This window comes from Ursus maritimus, unplaced genomic scaffold (genome assembly GCF_017311325.1).
Source record: "Ursus maritimus isolate PB19 unplaced genomic scaffold, ASM1731132v1 scaffold_13, whole genome shotgun sequence".
Taxonomy (NCBI): Eukaryota; Metazoa; Chordata; class Mammalia; order Carnivora; family Ursidae; genus Ursus; species Ursus maritimus.
The window spans coordinates 11,336,922-11,355,572 of NW_024423675.1; the positions used below are offsets into that span (position 1 = coordinate 11,336,922).

The 18,651-nt window shown below is 37.6% G+C and overlaps 1 protein-coding gene across 2 annotated transcripts in view; it reads right to left on the minus strand.

Annotated features, from left to right (window-relative positions):
- Positions 1-11,127: 11,127 nt before the first annotated feature.
- The window catches only part of FBXL4 (F-box and leucine rich repeat protein 4), an 85,164-nt gene continuing 77,640 nt past the window's right edge, over positions 11,128-18,651 (minus strand). For both annotated transcript variants that reach the window (XM_008705013.2, XM_008705014.2), the window contains one exon: positions 11,128-11,679. In XM_008705013.2, the coding sequence (XP_008703235.2) occupies positions 11,516-11,679 (164 nt within the window). In that variant the 3' untranslated portion in view covers positions 11,128-11,515. The remainder of the gene's footprint in view (positions 11,680-18,651) is intronic.

The window sequence follows — 18,651 nt, forward strand, 5'->3', positions numbered from 1 at the left end:
CTCCCAGATAATTCTTACATATAATGATGTTTAAACCTGCAAATCTCCGAGTAATGGAAGAATATCAGTTTGAATATTAGGATTAAAAACAGGGAGAGTTGTACTCTATTACTTTATCTCAAATCCCTTTTTCAATAGGGTGGGATATGAATAAAAGAAAATTAAGATTCCATTGCTCTGCCATAATTCTAGGAAAAACAACGAGTTAAACTATAATAAAAATTGCAGAAGGATATGCTTTGTTAATTAGATGACAATAAAAAAGCATTAGAATGAGAGCTTTATAGTAAGAATGACCTTAGGAAGCTTGTGAAACAACTTTCTTATTTTACACATGAGGAAATTGAGAGGCTGAAGAGGTAAGTAACAGCCACAAGAAGCACACCCCGGACTGTGGATTCCTCAGGACTCCTGCTTCCCTTCCAATGTTTCCACGACTACACCAGCAGTTAGCTAGGGTCACTTCAATGAGTTCACCGTCTTTTGTATTTCCTACCGAATTAGGTGATAGTGATATATGGGGTAGTCTTTTTATTTTCCACAGGATGAAATACAAAGAGTGGGGATCCTTCTAAAAATTCTGAACCTAAACCAATGTATCATACGTTCCTTTTTAAAAAATTAAGATGTTACTTCCTTTTATATTATTTTGACATACTTTGGTTACTTATAGGGAACTCAATTTTGTGGGAAATTGTGGTACCTGGGGTATTATTGTTCAGAATTAGTTGGTCCCAATACCTTTGGCTATGACTTAATCATGGTTCCCTGGAAGGAGCGTAGTCTTGTTGCCCGATGCCTGGGCTTGGCCACACGCCTTGCTTTGGCCAACAGAATGTGAGCAGACGTAATGCGCAGTATATCCACTTGGACACTCTGAGATGCATTTCACATTGTTGCCAGTTCTCTTCCATCAATGCCCTTTGCCACTAGAAGGGCATATCCCAGTTAGGGTCTTCTCTTTCAGCCTGGGTCCTGGATGGAGCAGACATGACCCTGAACCACGTCCTGGAGGACAGCTATGACAACCAACCCACAGTAGCTAACGTGCCACATGAGTGAGAAATAGATGTTTTTGGAAGCCACTTATACTTTTGAAGTTGTTATTCACTGTAGCCTGGTAAAGGCTAATACATAAATGCTTCCAAATCTGGACCAAAAATCTGGTACCTGAGATAGAAAGATATCAAAAGTAAAAATTCGGAGGGTCCAAGCATCTCTGTGATAAAAATGTGTACATATCTTATCAGTGTGCCTGCATATACAATAGTGATAGAAGGTTTTTGTGCAGTTTAGAGTTCAGTATATGATAGGTACATATTTGAGTTATGGTCATTTGTGTTTGGAAAATAGGTGTAATGAATCTCCATGACAATTTCATAATGTAAAATTGCACCAACATGCAGAAAGGAAATGTCACAATATATCTGGGGATATAATTTTCAAAGCCAAGGAAATATGGGGGAATATTTTTTAAATTATTATCCCACAAACACACAATGCTCTATCAATTTACATGACTGATGTCAGATTTACATCAGCAAAAATATTTTGCTTCTCCTTGTAAGATTTTGCAAAGTTTTTCTTCTTAGTATTCTTTTTTTCTTTTTGTTTTTTAAGATTTTATTATTTATTCGACAGAGATAGAGACAGCCAGCGAGAGAGGGAACACAAGCAGGGGAGTGGGAGAGGAAGAAGCAGGCTCATAGCAGAGGAGCCTGATGTGGGGCTCGATCCCATAACGTCCAGATCACGCCCTGAGCTGAAGGCAGACGCTTAACCGCTGTGCCACCCAGGTGCCCCTCTTCTTAGTATTCTTAATTCTCCTAGGGATGATTTGATAATAGCTTAGGAAAATTTATTTGAACTTTATTCTTTCAAGGTAGTCAGTGGCAAGGAAGAATTTCATTGATTTGGACGGACTACTTGACCACAGCTGATACCACCGCTGCGGGAAAAGTAGCCGTAGCTTCTGATGCCTGTTTTTCATCCGGCGGCAGTGAGCTGGGGCCGTTCACATCAACTTAAAAGGACAGTGTGTATCTCATCCCAGCTCAGCATTGAGTGACTTCACACTGAAAGCTTGGAATCAGTCACCCTGGGAGTATTTACATGACAAAAATTGGAAAGCACGACAAATCAGGGCTCCCCCCCCCCACCAGAGAGTGGGTGGTTAAACATTTAGCAAAAGGCTTAAAAAGTCACCTTCTTTTACATTTGGTCCTTTAATGTTCAAAACATCAAAAAATAGATGGCCTCATTTGATTTCTGAGGGAGGATTGGCGGCTACCGAGTTAAAACCGAAGCTAGCGGCTGGTCGCAGAGGGTTAGGACCGCAGGCGCCGAGCAGTCGGGCCTCGTGATGCTCCGGGAACGCCCTTCCGCGCAGACTCTGGGCCACCGTCAAACTGACGAACCGAGAGCAGGACGTGAGACCCCTGACTTCCGTAAGGAGGGTCTCTAGATGGGGAATCAGAAGATGTTTTGGAGGACAGAAGCAGAACAGTTGTCGAATAGTCTAATATTTTCTCTCTTTTCTGTGTAGCTACACGTGGTCAGGCACACTGTGGACAGATGCTAGGGAAACATAGGCTAGAAACACACATTTTAAGATCTCTCAATTTTACAAATATTTCTGATTATAATGACATATGGATATTTATTTTAGGTCTTACTGGGTGGCATTGTTTTTAGGACTTTTAAGTAAAGGAAACAGGGCATCAACACTACCAATTCTTTATTTGGGGTATCTGTGAGCAAAAACATCTCAAAGAAGAACAACGGTATGCCCCGGTCTGTGTTGGTATTAATAATTTTCGATCTTCTGCTTTTGTAATCGTAGCAATTTATAAATATTCTATAGAAGGCATTGCAGAAGCATAAGTTCCCACTAAAAAAAAATTAACAAAATCAATTAAACACCTGAGACTGAAATGTATATGTATATACACATTTGTAAATGTATATACACATATACATATGTATATATAACTACACATACAGTAGGGTTCACAGAAAGTATCTCTTTGGGAAGAAATGGTCTTGTAATAAATTACCAACTTCTTTCATTCATAGCCTTCAGCAAAACAGGTGCTAGTTCTGAATTGTTACTGTAACTTTAAAAAAAATACTACACATTCAACATTTTTAAGTGGTCACTGATCAGAAGTTAATCTCAAATTTCTTTTTCTATTACTCCACAGTTGATGATTAGAATAGTTTGTGGACTAGTACAACACATAAATATTAAGTAAAGGAACATAACAGTGAAATCCTACATACAAATATTGAAATTCCTCAGATGGTACAGCAGCAGTTCCTTTAGGCATTCCTAGTGACTAGACCAACATTCATGTTCACAAAATTTTAGGATACCAAAACATATTCTAAAAATCTAATATAGGAAGAAAAAAGGACTTAGAAATCATGGGCCAAAATTAAAAGTAATCATGCTCAGAATTTTTTTTTAATTACATCACCAAAGTATTTGTCAACTTCCTAAATCGTTCTCTTAAATAATAAATTTAAAACATTTTTATTAGAAATAAATTATAATGCATGATCTTGAGGAAGTATATTAAAAGTTACTGTAGCGAATACTTATCTTAAAAAAGATTTTATTTATTTTGAGAGAGAGAAAGCATGCGAGTGGGGGGAGGGGCAGAGGGAGAGAGAATCTCAAGCAGACTCCCCCCTGAGCACAGAGCCTCACGCTGGGCTCCATCCCACAACCATGAGATCATGACGTGAGCCGAAATCAAGAGTTGGGAGCTTAACCAACTGGGTCACCAAGGCACCCCTGTACTGAATTACTTTTATAAGACACCTTATAAAAGTACTGCTTAGCAGCACTTTCTAACCTGTGCCCTGAGAAACTATAGTTTCCAAGAAATGTTCACAAATAGTCCACAGAAACTTGGGAAACGTTACAAACCTTACCTCATCTCACCTTCACAGCGTCCATTAGGTATTTATTGCAGGTTCTGAAGCTCAGTAGTAAAGAAATCTGCCTAACTGTGCTGAATCCATGGTATCCCATGCTTATTTCACCATAGGTTTGTCTCTTGGCACATAACCACTTGTGAAAAGTGCTCTGTGATTATTTCTATGCGTTCTGTAAACCTGGTCCACCCCACCCTAATATGTGCCTAACACAGAGATCTGCACATATATTTGTTGTCCATATATATCGTTGACTACGTGGATGGATGAATGTGTCTTATCTTGTGCTGTTCTTTCCATGATAGCTCTCACCAAAAACAGTCCGGGTGCAACGAGAACCACAAAACCTGGGGGCTAATTAGTAATGAAGAGATTGGCTTTTACAAAAGCAAATGCCACAGTACATGATACCTTATACGTAAATGCAGGAAAACCCTGTGTCAAACTCTGGTTTAAGTAACAAACTTTAAGTAACTAAATCTTATTTGGGGGAATTACTGAGAAAGGAGAGAGAAGTAAATAACAGTGTGAATGCAGTCTGCAGTTGAATTGCAGACTCGTGTAATTTTAGAGTTTAAAATGAGCTGATGTCATTTCATAACATGAGGATGGAGTGTGAGTGTTTAGCACATAGATGATGGTTCATCTACCAGGCTTACCCTCGTCTAATTTCATAGAGGCTGTGACACAAACCTATTTACCCAAACCTTCCATTATATTCAGCAGTGTCCTGAAATGATCAGTTTTGAAAGTGAGCTAATGAGATACTCAAGCTTATCTTATTATTCTGAAGTACAGAATAATACAAACAATAAAAATCGTTAGACATTGAACAGCATTTTTATACAAATAACATTTAAAACATCTCAGTTAGTTGTCTGTACAGATTCTCATTTGTAACAGAAAGAGCTGTTGTATCTTTGGTGTAATCTACTCAATTTATCTGATCCTGTGACTGCTTTGCTTCTACATGTTTCCTTAAACATTTATAGTTGAGACCGCACCAATTTACGTTGCCAAATACACTGATAAAAATCTTCCTTCCTCTGAAAATGTCAATTTCAACATAATTACCTTTTCCTTTCAAAACGTAATAAACCATTAATAGTATTCCTATGTACAAAAATTTAAGCCCAAAATTCAGACTTATAGGCAAAAATCTTAAATACACTTTCTGCTGTGCCAAAGGAAAAATCTTGGCCTCTATCCACATTTATAAAATATAGATAATAAATCACGGTCTCTGATTAAAGTAATTTATCTTTTCCCTTTTGACTTGTAGCTATTGTCAATCATCATCTCATTTGGTTATTGACATTAATGTACTGCTAGAGAACTAGGCTGCAAGGATAAAATCACAGCTGCTAGAATAGTTTTTTAGCAAGAGCTAACATTCTGTTAAGGGTCACTGACAAAATTTTCAGAATGGCTAAAAAGAAAAGTTCTTCTGAAGTATTAATTTAGTATTAAATGTGCTAAGAGAGGAGGAAACTAGATATAGCACTGAAAAATGTGTGATAAATGGCTTTGAAAATGAAAATTACTGTGTCAGAAATAGGTGTCCTTTAAAACCATAAAGTAAAAAATGAAAAGTCAAACATTCATTATTAATTTACATGGCAACCAAATGAAATTTTTATTTGGTTTTATATCTCCTTGTTAGTATTACTATACTTATGAGTTTCCAGTCTTTAGTTAATTCCTGGGAAACACCAAGAATAAAAACACTTCTTTAAAAAAATCACTTTTTCTTTGCTACATATTGGCTCAAAATTAATCACCCCCCAAAAAAGGAAAAATATTAACTGTCTAAATGTTTTTCTATATTTTGTGTATTTTTAGGGTCTTATTTCAGGGCAGTTTAAATTAAGAGGTTCCTTTGCTTATGCTCACAGAGTTAGGGATGTATTTTAATCTATTACTAGCCACTGGGAAGATAATTTATCTTACCAAAATGCTAATAAATATTAACAAACTTAAGTCAGTTGACAATACTAATAACGATGGGTCATGTGGCTTCAAATTTTAATGGATAGTCTGCATATTTTCTCTCGTTAAGGGAACCTTTACACACTGCTGGTGGGAATGTAAATTGTTACAGCCATTATGAAAAACAGTATTGTGGTTTCTCAAAAAATTAAAAATAGAACTACCGTATGACCCAGCAAACCCACTTCTGGGTATATCTCCCAAGAAAATGAAATCAGGATCTCGAAGAGAGATCTGCACTCCCACAATCATTTCCACATTTTCACAATAGGCAAGATATGGAAACAACCTAAGCTGAATGTAGATGAATAAAGAAAATGTAGGGTGTGTGTGTGTGTGTGTGTATGATTTTTATATATATATGATTTATATCATAACATATATTAACACACACATATAATATGGAATAGTATTCAGCCTTGAAAAGAAGGAAATACTGCCATTTGCAACAACTTGGAGGCACCCGGAGAACACTGTGCTGAGTAAAATAAACCAGACACAGAAAGAGAAACACTGCGTGATCTCACTTATGTGAGGAATCTAAAATAGACAAATTCATAGAAGTAGAGTATAATGGTTACCAGGGACTAGGGGAAGAGGAAATGATGTTGGTTAAAAGGTACGAGGTTTTTGGTTATGCAAGATGACTAGGTTTTGGAGATCTAATGTACAACAATGTGACTATAGTTGACAATACTTATTGTGTACTTTGAAATGTGCTCAATTGTCACCACCAAAAAAAAAAAAAGGTGGTAACTATCTAAAGAGAGATACATTACTTAGCTTGAAGGTGGTAATGATTTCACAATGTATATGTATATCAAATAATCAGATTGTATACCTTAAATTTAAACAATTCTTAGTTGCCAAATATACCTTAATAAAAAAGAAAAAACCCAAAATTCTCTCTTATGGTAAAAAATTTTGTTTTTTCTAAGTCAATAAAAACAATTCATCATATTAACATCTAAATGGTAAAATGAGAAAGATAAAGGCTGAGAACAGGTTTGAGAGTGGTGTATAAAATTGGGAATGAGCAAACCTGAGCTTAGCAATGATTTGGGAATATCCTAGAAAAAGGGTCAAAGATTTGGTCCACCAGCCAAATTCAGACCTCCACTTGAAAATGGCTTTAACATTTTTCTAATGGTAAAAAAAAAAAAAAAAAAAAAAAAAAAAAAATCAAAGGAAAAAGAGCATTTTTTGACACATGAAAATTATATGAAATTAAACTTCCAGTGTCCATAAGCAAATAGAATTTTATTGGAATGTGGCCATATTCATTTATGCGCTGTCTATGGTTGCTTCCGCACCCCGGTGGAAGGGGTGAGTGGCCACGGCGGAGACCTCCGGTGCTCTCAGCATACATATTACGAATGTCAGAGATGCAATTGTAACTCTCCGCATTCTGAATGCCACACATATTGCCATACCACGATGTTTTATTACCAGTGGATACCCATGATGCCAGAACAAAAAGGAAAAGGAAAAAAAGAAATATGGACTCCAAGTTTCCTGTGTTTAAGGCACAGTGCAGTATAGACAATTTTGTTACCACAGTAGATGACAGAGCGTTGTGTTTACCACGCAATGACACTGGAGCTGTGCTGGAAGAATACTATACATACAATGGAATTATCAGATGAAGTACTCATCACAGTGGCCAGAAAAATTAGGAAGCTTGAAACAAGTAACGCATTACTCATTACAGAATTTCTTTTTAAAAATGAAAAAAAAATTGAAAATAAAGCTGCAGCCAAAGTAAGCATCTGAGTGGTTCATTTGTTAGCCTTGCAAGAAAAGCCTTTTATCAATGGTGAGTTAATTAAATTGTTTTTGATTCATCAGCTACAGAAAAGTGTCCAAAGTAAACTTGCTTAGACTATTTAATTAGGCTTTTGGCAAGAACAGTGGCTCAAAGAATTGAGAACGTTGGGAACAACATCAACAGTCAATAAAAAAACAAGGCACGTGATTCCGAGTCGGTTTCCCTGGCTCTCGCCGAGTCAACAAATGTACTGCGACTGCCTCATTCTCGTTTATCGGCTAAGTCCGTGCTGCGGAGGAAGTGACTGAGAGAGAGTGAGTTTCTCCACATAGCCTGTGTGGAGCAGCTACAGGCACGAGTCTTTCCTCAGAAGTTAAGGAAATAGGACTTCGGGGCAAACTGAAGTAGAATCCGCTAAGATGTGTTACATTTGATGGTCCAAATATGTGGGAGCAAAAAAAGGCTTAGTTGGTCAAATTCAGAAAACTTGTTTTAAAATGTCAAGGGTCGAAAACACATACAAATGACTATGGTTATTTACTGTATTATTTACGGCAGCTCTTTGTGGAGTACGCGGGACCCGACCTTGCGTTCCTGAGCTAGCGCTCTCAGCAGGGAACGTCACTGAACCATCCGCAGCTGTCACCTGCCAGGTACAGAAGCCGAATGTCCCGATCTGTCCCCCCACACTGCAGTCTGTCGGCTTGCCAGTGCTACTTTCATCCTGAGCTTTTGAGTTCAGAACGGTTATTGCCATCTTTCTGGACCAGAAGAAATACCCTCAAGCGCTATGACAGAACACCGAATGGCTTTGGACTGTAGCTCTTGGTGCAGACTTGATCCTGTTCTGTAATGAATTCCACCCCCAACTGAAACCCTGCAAAACAATGGGAACAGTTATTCCCACTGTATGTGGGATTCAGGAACAGGCTTCTCCGGACTCCAAGAGCATTCTGGAGTAGTGCTTTTCAAAGGGTGGCCCTCAGAGAAGCAGCGTCAAATTCTGCTGAATCAGAAGCTCTGGAGGTGGAGCCGGCAAAACGGTGTTCCTATGCGAAACATACACTGACGTAATTCTGACGACAGCGAACGTCATCGGAATCACAACGTTACACCGAGCAGCTTTCCTGATTTCCTGTGCTATCGAAAGGTAAGACAAGAAGTGGCTCCTCCATTCTCACACGGATCGGCAGCACACATTGGGCTGCAGCCGTAGGTCCAGCAGTGGTTTTTTTGGGACCCTGATGCAAACGTAAAGGACATTTCCATTTCTTCAAATCCGTTCAAGATTGTGCGGTTGCGGACTCCACACAACCTTCAACTGGAAGTGATTCGTCTGCAGGGTGGTAGCATGCTACAAGGAAACCACCAAGAGAAGAAAGAATCCAACAGAATTCGATCAATGCCTTCCAAGCGATAAATACGCCCAGTGAAAACGTTCCCATGGATTAACGTATGTACTTGGCAATACTTACCTGCATGCGAAGATATTTCCAAAGACAAAATATGTAAAATCATAGTAGGGATCCGCATTAACAGATGAATACTTATAATCAATTTTGAGGACAGGAAACAGTAACTTTGAAATCCCAACTAAGTGAAATATTATCCTCCCCAAGAGTATGTCATTCTTCTTGTTAGAAAACCGTATCACAAAAAATTGTTCTCAATTACTATGTTTTTAATTGTGTCAATAAAAATTCAATCTCTCTATCATTATATAATACCCATACAAGAATCTCAATTTTGCCTCGGAGTCCGTCACAGAAAACGCGTGCTGACCAGTGCTCTAGAATCAGAAACCACCACAGACACTTAAAACGTAGGTTGAAGGCAGTGCCTCTGAAGCCAGATGTCCGAGGCGTGTGTAATGGCTCTGCCACTAGCAGCGATGTGGACGTAAGTTCTTTAGTCTTTCTTTGCCTCAGTTTCCTCCACTGTAAGTGGGAGTAAGTAATGGTATCTATGTTCGAGCGCTGTTGTGAAGATCCAGTGACTTAGGAAGCGCAGAGCACACAGACAGTGTCTGGCACGAAGTAAGCACTGACTCCATGCCAGCTGCTAATTTAAGATAAAAGTACCACTTCACCCAGTTGGTAGTCAATTTATAAATCTCATCCTCCTAAAAGTTCCACCGGATAAAACATTTAAAATGTTTACATCCACTTGTGAGTGAAAAGAAAATCCAAGTGCGTGAAGGTAAAAATATAGGTCAACCCAGCCCTTTCCCAACTCCCCTTGCCTCCGCCATGAAACGGAAGAGAGAATGGGTCATACGCATGACAGCACTCCTCATACAGATGGTTTATGTGGAGGAGACTGTATTACTATTTTAACATTTCAAATGTCACAATATTACATTCTTTATATTCTATAAAAGAAAAAGCACAGTACTACCACTAGTAATAATTTATAACCTTTACTTTTTAAAGTTTGACGTATTATATGGCCTCAATAATATATCCTTACTCATTCAAAAAATATTTATTGAATGCCTAATATTTGTCGCATGTATAAATTCACTAGCTTAACTACTTTGGGGGGAAGAGTGCTTTCATATATGTACTGTTGAGAATACCCTCAAAAATTGCCTAGAGACATACATTAATCACGCTAATTTTTTAGCTGAATGTGCTTTTGCTTAAATGACTACAAGAAAATCTAGAGTAATGCTGTCCGATGTGATAACCACTAGCCTCAGGTGACTACCGAACACTGGAGATGTGGCCCACACAACTGAGGTATGGAATTTTTAATTACATTTCAGTTAACTACGATGAAATAAATAGCCACACATGGCTAGTGGCTGCCATACTGGACAGCAGAGTTCTACAGGATTATTCTAGGATGTGCAGAAGTTGGAATTTAACATTTTGCTCTATGTGGGAAAATAAATTTTGTTACCCCATACACTTACGGATTAGTTTGCTACTCAAAACAGCCTTGTCTTTTCATGCCGCCGAATATTTTGTTTACTTTCTTAGCAGCAGAATTAAATCAATTCACTATTTAACCAACAATGTTGTTTGTTTTTCCTCCACTGTAACAGATTTCTAACTGTTTAAGGTGCTAGGCCACAGGAAAAAAATATATGAATGAAATCCGCAGATATTTCAGAAGTCTTAAACCTTTTCCTCTGGCAAAATTTTAAGGCACCTGCTTAACAGTTGGAAAGCTACTTTCTTTAGTGGTTTACCTCCGTTCTTGATCATGCTCATATTTTTATACCGGTATTACCCACTAGTAAAACAGATAAATATGTCGGAAGAAACATGGAAAAACTAAAATTTTCAGGTCGAAGAGTTAATGTATCAGCTTAAAAAATAACCACAGCATGACGAGTTTCTCCAACTAACTCTGGAAATTCTGTATATACCCAAACAAAACACTGGCCAGGTCATAAGGCTTATTAATAAGACATCCTGACATGGAGGTGTGAAAAATTAATTTTATTTTTAAATATCATGACACTTTCTGGCTCAACATGTTCCTTTAAAAATAAGTTAAAAGGTGTCCATATTACTCTTTTATTACACATGTAATTACTGACTAAAGAATAATATTACTGATTAACATAAGGTAAAAATAATGTGAGCCACTCACATACTCTTCAAGAAAAGTGCTTGCAATATTTTATGAAAACACTTGTTTACATTTTTACTTGATTGAATGGACAATTTCATATTTTTCTTCAAAATCTACAAATGCCTTAATGGAACATTAAGACATTCCCACCATTATAAGAACTAAACAAAACCAACCCTAAAATAAAACCCTACAAAAGCGCATTGACTTTATTATAGAACACATATTAAGTCACTGCGTGAAGCTCTTTTTTATGAACACTTTCGGAAAGCTCACAGTGAGTTCTAGCACAGCTCTATTATCAATCTGTGAACAGAAGGACACATCAAGCAAGGAAAGATCTTTACAAGATTCCAGAAGTTTTCTTAAGGATGCTGGACTTACCATTCTTGTTCCTGTTAAAACAAAACAAAACACCATAAATATAATATTTATATAATGTCCTGACAAAGAGCCCCTTTCCTATTTATTATTTAAAATGCACTTAAAATAAATTGCCTTTTAAAAAGTAAAAGTATTTCTTTAAACAAAAGACATACTGCAATAATCCCGTAAATAATACAAGCTGAATTCTCTGAGCCACTTTGGTATCTAGGACCTGGATTTTGTCAATACTCTACCCACTGTCTTCATTCCTACCTCCTACCCCTTCCAGTCAGCTCCTCCAGACTTTCCTGTTTTCGTCACCCAAGTTTTCCTCAACCCATGGGTCAAATCAGACAGCGATGTGTACAGTAATTCCACCTCATACTCCATGCAGTACAAGTACTGAGCAATCACCCTGCAGAACCTTCTGTGTCAGGCACCGGAGATGCAAAGACGGGTAAGACCCGCATCTGCCGGAAGGAACTCACTCACCGAAGTTGAAAACAAATAACTAAAGTACAATTTGGTAAGTTTACAGTAAGTGGTGGGTATAAAACGGCATTACTGGAATTCGGATGATGGACGCTGAGTACTGCGTAGCCCACATTCAATGTGAAGACACTACGGGACATTCAGATAGAGGCTCAATTACATACATTACGAAAAGCACCTGCTATGTAGCAGGTACTCACTAAATACCAAAGATCATTAGGCTTTAAGATATCATCTGTTGTAAAACAAACCTTGCTTTAACTGCAGGTTTTCTAGGGAGAAAAAATAATCACAATCCCATCACATATACAAACCTATTGTGATGGGGACTATAAAGTTAACCTATGCCTTTTTCCCTGAGAAATCCTTTCGACTCTCCTCCCTGCCATGGGCTCCAGAAGTGGCAACTATACTGTTATCTTGACTGTGGCCGGCCCCCAGATTCTCCTGGGAATTTAGAATGGGAACTCAGTAAAGCCTTCAGTGTCCACAGATCTCTCAAACTAAAGACACGAAAAACTGGCTGGGGCTGTCCTATTTAGCCATGTGTACCTAGAAAGACAGAGATGGCCAGCATGACAAGAAAAGAACAAGGCACAGCCAAAGGGAGAAGCAGACATGAGTATCTCTGAGTGTACAGGGGCCGAGGGGGCAGGGGGCCGGTGCCTGAGCACGAAGGATGGGAAAAGAAAGAAAAAAGAAAAAACAGCTTTCTTGCTTTTTGATGGTTTTCTCGTCTCTCCTGGGGTCTGACCATAGAGCTCCTACCTGTGGACCTCAGAGAGCCACCTCTATCTCCATCACCCTTTTCTTTCCCTTCTGCATATGCTAGTGCGTGGTTTCCGTTATACAAGCTCCGAGAACCTCAGCTGAGACACCTGGCCATGTAGTGTTTTTCACACACCCATTTTCTATTTGGTCATTAGAATCTGAGTTTCCTGATAAATTAGAAGTTCCTAAAAGCCTAAGAGAATGTCAGGGCAGGCAGTTGGGAGACTGAAAATTGACCTTGGCTAGGGCGCCCTGTGTTATGCTTGGAGACACGTGCTTTTGTTTTCTTACCCACTCCTGACACAGCTATGTTCCCAGTCGGCTCGCTCCTTCCAGGCTGGGCCGCGTCTATCTTGCTCACCGACCCGTCTCCAGTGTTGGCAACAATGCCTGACACAGTATACGCTCACTAAGTACGTAATACATGAAAGAATGAAGGCTGGTGTTTAATTTCCCAATACCATCACCCCCGTTTAGACCCTTATTAGATGGTTTACTGCAGCTAATCTCCCTGATTTTGATCTCCTCCCTCTCCAATTCACCTACCACCTGTTTCTAGATTAATATCCCTAAAAAGCTCTAAATATATCACTTATGCCCTGAATTAAAACCTGGTAATAGCTCTTCCTTATTTAATTCTGTGCAGATTCCTCATGCCGGTGTTCAAAACTCTCTGTGAAAGCCTCCATTATACTAACGTTCTAAGTCAAATTAGATTGTCTATTCTCTGAAGATACTCTGTATTTTTAACTCAGATGCTTTTGTTTCATGCTATTCATTCTGCTTAAAATGCTCTCTCCCCCCTATTTCCTATTCACTTTTCAAGGATACCTTTCAAATACCTATTAACCTTTTTAATTAAACTTTTTCTTATTTGTCTAATCATATGTACTCTCTTTACTTTGAGCTCCAAAATGGACTTGCTTCTGGCTTGCATTTAAGTTATTTATATATTGTTTTAACCCCCCCCTTTTTTTTGCCAGGTTATAAACTCTCTGAAGGTAGGGACTGTATCTTACTTAGCTTTTGAAGAAGGTATGCCATTTAATGTTCACATGTGCCAGTCACAAAATGACAAAATAATCACTGTTAGCTTGGGGTTTAACTAAGAAACTTTTTTAAGTGGATTCAAACACTTAAGGATAAAAGGAAACCATGAAACAATAAAAATGAAAATACAGCATGGTGGTTTAGGAGCATAGCCTCTGATTCAAATTCAAATTTCCTGACTAGCCATGAGACCCTGGGCAAATCACGTAACTTGTTTCAGCCCATTTCCACTTCTGTGGCTATAATCTACCTCATACAGTTGTTGGGAGGGTTAAATCAGCTAATATATGCTCACAACAGTATAAAGCATACAGTAACATTGCTGTTAACATTAATTATTATTATTGATACTTTTTCTGTGTTCTTTGTATTCGAAATAAGATGTTCTATCATCTGCATGTTGGCCCTCTTCCACCTATAATTTGTTTTGGCCTAATAAGGATACTTCCTTGCTCTTCTTTTCTGAGTGTAGTCGACACACAATGTTACAGTAACTGCAGGTACAGTAGCAGTGATTCAACAAGTCTGAACATTATGCTATGCTCACCACTACTGTGGCTACCATCTGTCACCATGCAGCGCTAAACAGCACTGACTATATTGCCTGTGCTGTGCTTTTATTCCCGTGACTTATTCACTGCATAACTGGAAGCCTGTACCTCCCACTCCCCTTCACCCATTTGCCCATTCCCTCTACCACTCTCCTCCGGCAACCATCAGTTTGTTCTCTACAGGTCTGATTCTGCTTTTTGTTTGTTTATTCATTTGTTACTGCTTTTTTTTTTAAGATTCCATTTATGAGAGAAATAATGTTATTTCTCTTTCTTAGTGTGACATGTCACTTAGCATAATACCTTCCATGTTGTCATAATGGCACAATCTCATCCTTTTTAAGGGCTGTGTGATATTCCACTGTATATCTATATACCACATTTTCCTCATCCATTTTTTATTGATAGACACATAGGTTGCTTCCATATCTTGGCTACAATAAATAATGCCACATAAACATAGGGGTGCATATTATCTTTTTGAATTTGTGGTTTTGTTTTCTTTGAGTAAACACCCAGTAGTGGAATTACTGGAACATACATGGTAATTCTATTTTTCATTTTCTGAGGCACTTCCATGCTGTTTCCCACAGTGGCTGCACACAGTTTACATTCCCACCAACAGTGCACGAGGGTTCCTTTATCTCCACATCCTCGCCAACATTTATTTCTTGTGTTTTTGATTTTAGTCATTCTAGTAAGTGGAAGGTGGTATCTCATTGTGGTTTTCATTTGCATTTCCCTGACGATTACTGATGCTGAACACTTCCCATGTGTCTATTGGCTATCTGTATGTCTTCTTTGGAAAAATGTCTATTCAGGTCCTCTACCCATTTTTTCATTGTATTTTTTGATACTAAGTTCTTTATATATTTTGGATATTAACCCCTTATGGGATATATCATTTACAAATATCTTCTCCCATTCAGTAGGTTATCTTTTTGGTTTGTTGATGGGTTATTCTGCTGTGCAAAAGCTTTTTATTTTGATGGAGTTCCAACAGTTTATTTTTTTGTTTCCCTTGCTTTAGGAGGCATATTTAGAAAAATATTGCGACAGCTGATGTTAGAGAAATTACTGCCTGTGGTCTCTTCTAGGATTTTTGTGATTTCAGGTTTCACATTTGGGTCTTTAATCCACTTGGGTTTATTTTTCTGTAGGGTGTTAAAAGGTGGTCCAGTTTTATTCTTTTACATGTAACCATCCAGTTTTCCCAGCACCGTTTGTTGAAGAGACTTCTTCCCATAGTATAATCTTGTCTCTTTTGTTGTAAATTAATCGACTATATAATCGTGGGTTTATTTCTGGGCTCTCTATTCTGTTTCATTGATCTATGTGTCTATTTTTGTGCCAGTACCATACTGTTTTGATTATTACGGCTTTGTAGTGTATCTTGAAATCTGGAATTGTGATACCTTCAGCTTTGCTCTTTCTCACGATTGCTTTAGCTATTTGAGGGTTTTTGTGGTTCCATACAAATTTTAATATTATTTGTTCTAGGGGCGCCTGGGTGGCTCAGTTGTTATGCGTCTGCCTTCGGCCCAGGGCGTGATCCCAAGGTCCTGGGATCGAGCCCCACATCAGGTTCCTCCGTTGGAAGCCTGCTTCTTCCTCTCCCACTCCCCCTGCTTGTGTTCCCTCTCTCGCTGGCTGTCTCTCTGTCAAATAAATAAATAAATAAATAAATAAATAAATAAATAAATAAATAAAATCTTTAAAAAACATATTATTTGTTCTAGTTTTGTGAAAAATGCTCTTTGTATTTTGAAAGGGATTGCACTGAATCTAGATTGACTTCGGAAATATGGACATTTTAATAATATTAAGTCTTCCAATTCATGAGCATGGAATATCTTTCCATTTATTTGTGTCACCTTCAATTTCTTCCATCAGTGTTTTATAGTTTTCACGTGCAGTTCTTTCACCATTTTTGTTAAGTTTATTCCTAGGTGTTTTATTCTTTATGGTGCAATTGTCAATGGTGTTGTTTCTTAATTTTTTTTCTGCTACTTCATAATTGGTGTATAGACTTGTTACTCATTTCTGGGTACTAATTTCATATCCTGCAGCTTTACTGAATTCATGTATTACTTTTAGTAGTTTTTTTGTGTAATCTTTAGGATTTTCTATGTATAGGATCATGTCATCTGCAAATAGTCCAAATAAACTTCTTTACCAATATGGATGCCTGTTATTTCTTATCTGATTGCTATGGCCAGGACTTCCAGTACTATGCTGAATAAATGTGGTGAGAGTGGACACCCTTGTCTTCTTCCTGATCTCAGAGGAAAATCTCTCAGTTTTTCACCATTGCATATGATGTTAGCTGTGGGTTTTTCATATTGGCCTTTATTACATTGAGAGATGTTCCCCATTTAACTATTACTATTACGCTGAGGTAAGTTCATTCCACTTTGTTGAGAGTTTTTATCATGAATGAATGTTGAATTTTGTCAAATGCTTTTTCTGCATCTATTGAGATAATATGATTTTTATCCTTTGTTTTGTTGATGTGATGTATCACACATTGATTGATCTGCAAATAACTGAGCCATCCTTACATCCCTGGAGTATATCCCACTTGGTCATGGTGAATGAACTTTTTAATGTACTGTTGCAGGCGGTTTGCTAATATTCTGTTAAGGATTTTTGCAACTACGTTCATCAGGGACACTGGCCCATAGTCTTCTTTGTGGTCTCTGATCCTGGACTTTTTGGTAGTTTTTAAAAATTTTTTTATTACCAATTCGATTTTGTTATTTGTAATTGGTGCGTTCAGATTTTCTATTTTGTCCTGGTTCAGTTTTGGAAGACTATGTGCTTCTAGGAATTTATCCATTTCTTCTCGGTTGTCCAGTTTGTTGGCATATAAGTTTTCACAGTACTCTCTTATAATTCTTTGTATTTCTGTTGTCAGTTGTTACTTCTCTTTTATTTCTGATTTTATTTGAGTTCTTTCTTGTTCATATTTGATCAGTCTGGCTATGGGTTTATTGATTTATCTTTTCAAAGATCAGCTCTTGGTTTCATTGATTTTTTTTTTTTTTTTTGGTCTCTATATCATTTATTTCTGCTCTGATCTTTCTTCTATTTCTTCTACTCACTTTGGGTTTTGTTTGTTCTTCTTTTGCTAGTTCCTTTAGGTGTAAGGTTAGATTATTTGAGATTTCTCTTGTTTCTTGAGGTAGGCCTGTATCACTCTATATTTCCCTTAAAATTGCATTTGTGTCCCAAAGATTTTGGATCATTACATTTTCATTTTCCTTTACCTCCATTTTTTAAAAATTCTTTTGATTGCTTCATTGACCCATTCATTGGTTGTTCAGCATCATGCTGTTTAGTCTTCAGGTGTCTTTGTCTTTTCTAGCTTTTTTTCTCCCTTGTGATTTATTTCTAGCTTCATACCATTGTGATTGGAAAAGATGCATGGTATGACTTTAATCTTCTCAAATTTATTGAGGCTTGTTTTGTGGCCTAATATGTGATCTATTCTGAAGAATGTTCCATGTGCAATCAAAAAAAAAAATTTGTATTCTGTTGTTTTCAGATGGAATGTTCTCTATATATCTATCTAGCCCAACGTGTCATTCAAAGACATTGTTTCCTTGTTGACTTTCTGCCTGGACGATCTATGCAATGATGTAAGTGGAACGTTAAAGTCTGCTACTATTGCTTTATTACCATCAATTTCTCTCTTTATGTCCACTAATATTTGCTCTCTGTACTTAGGTGCTCGAGTGTTGGGTGCAGAGGTATTTACAAGTATTACAACTTCTTGTTGGGCTGATCCCTTTCTCATTGTGATGCCCTTGTCTCTTGTTACAGTCATTGTTTTAAAGTCTATTTTGTCTGATATAAGTATTGCTACCCTCTCCTCTTTTTTTTTTTTTTCCACTTCCATTTGCATGGTGAATGTTTCTCCATCCCATCACTTTCAGTGTATGTGTCTTTAGGTCTGAGGTGAGTCTCTTGTAGTCAGCATAAAGATGAGTCTGTTATTGGTTTTTTTTGTTGTTGTTGTTTTTTCATCCATTCTGCCAACCTATGTCTTTTGATTGGAGCATTCTGGCCATTTACATTTAAAGTAATTATTGATAGGCATGTACTTATTGTCATTTTATTTGTTTTCTGGTTGTT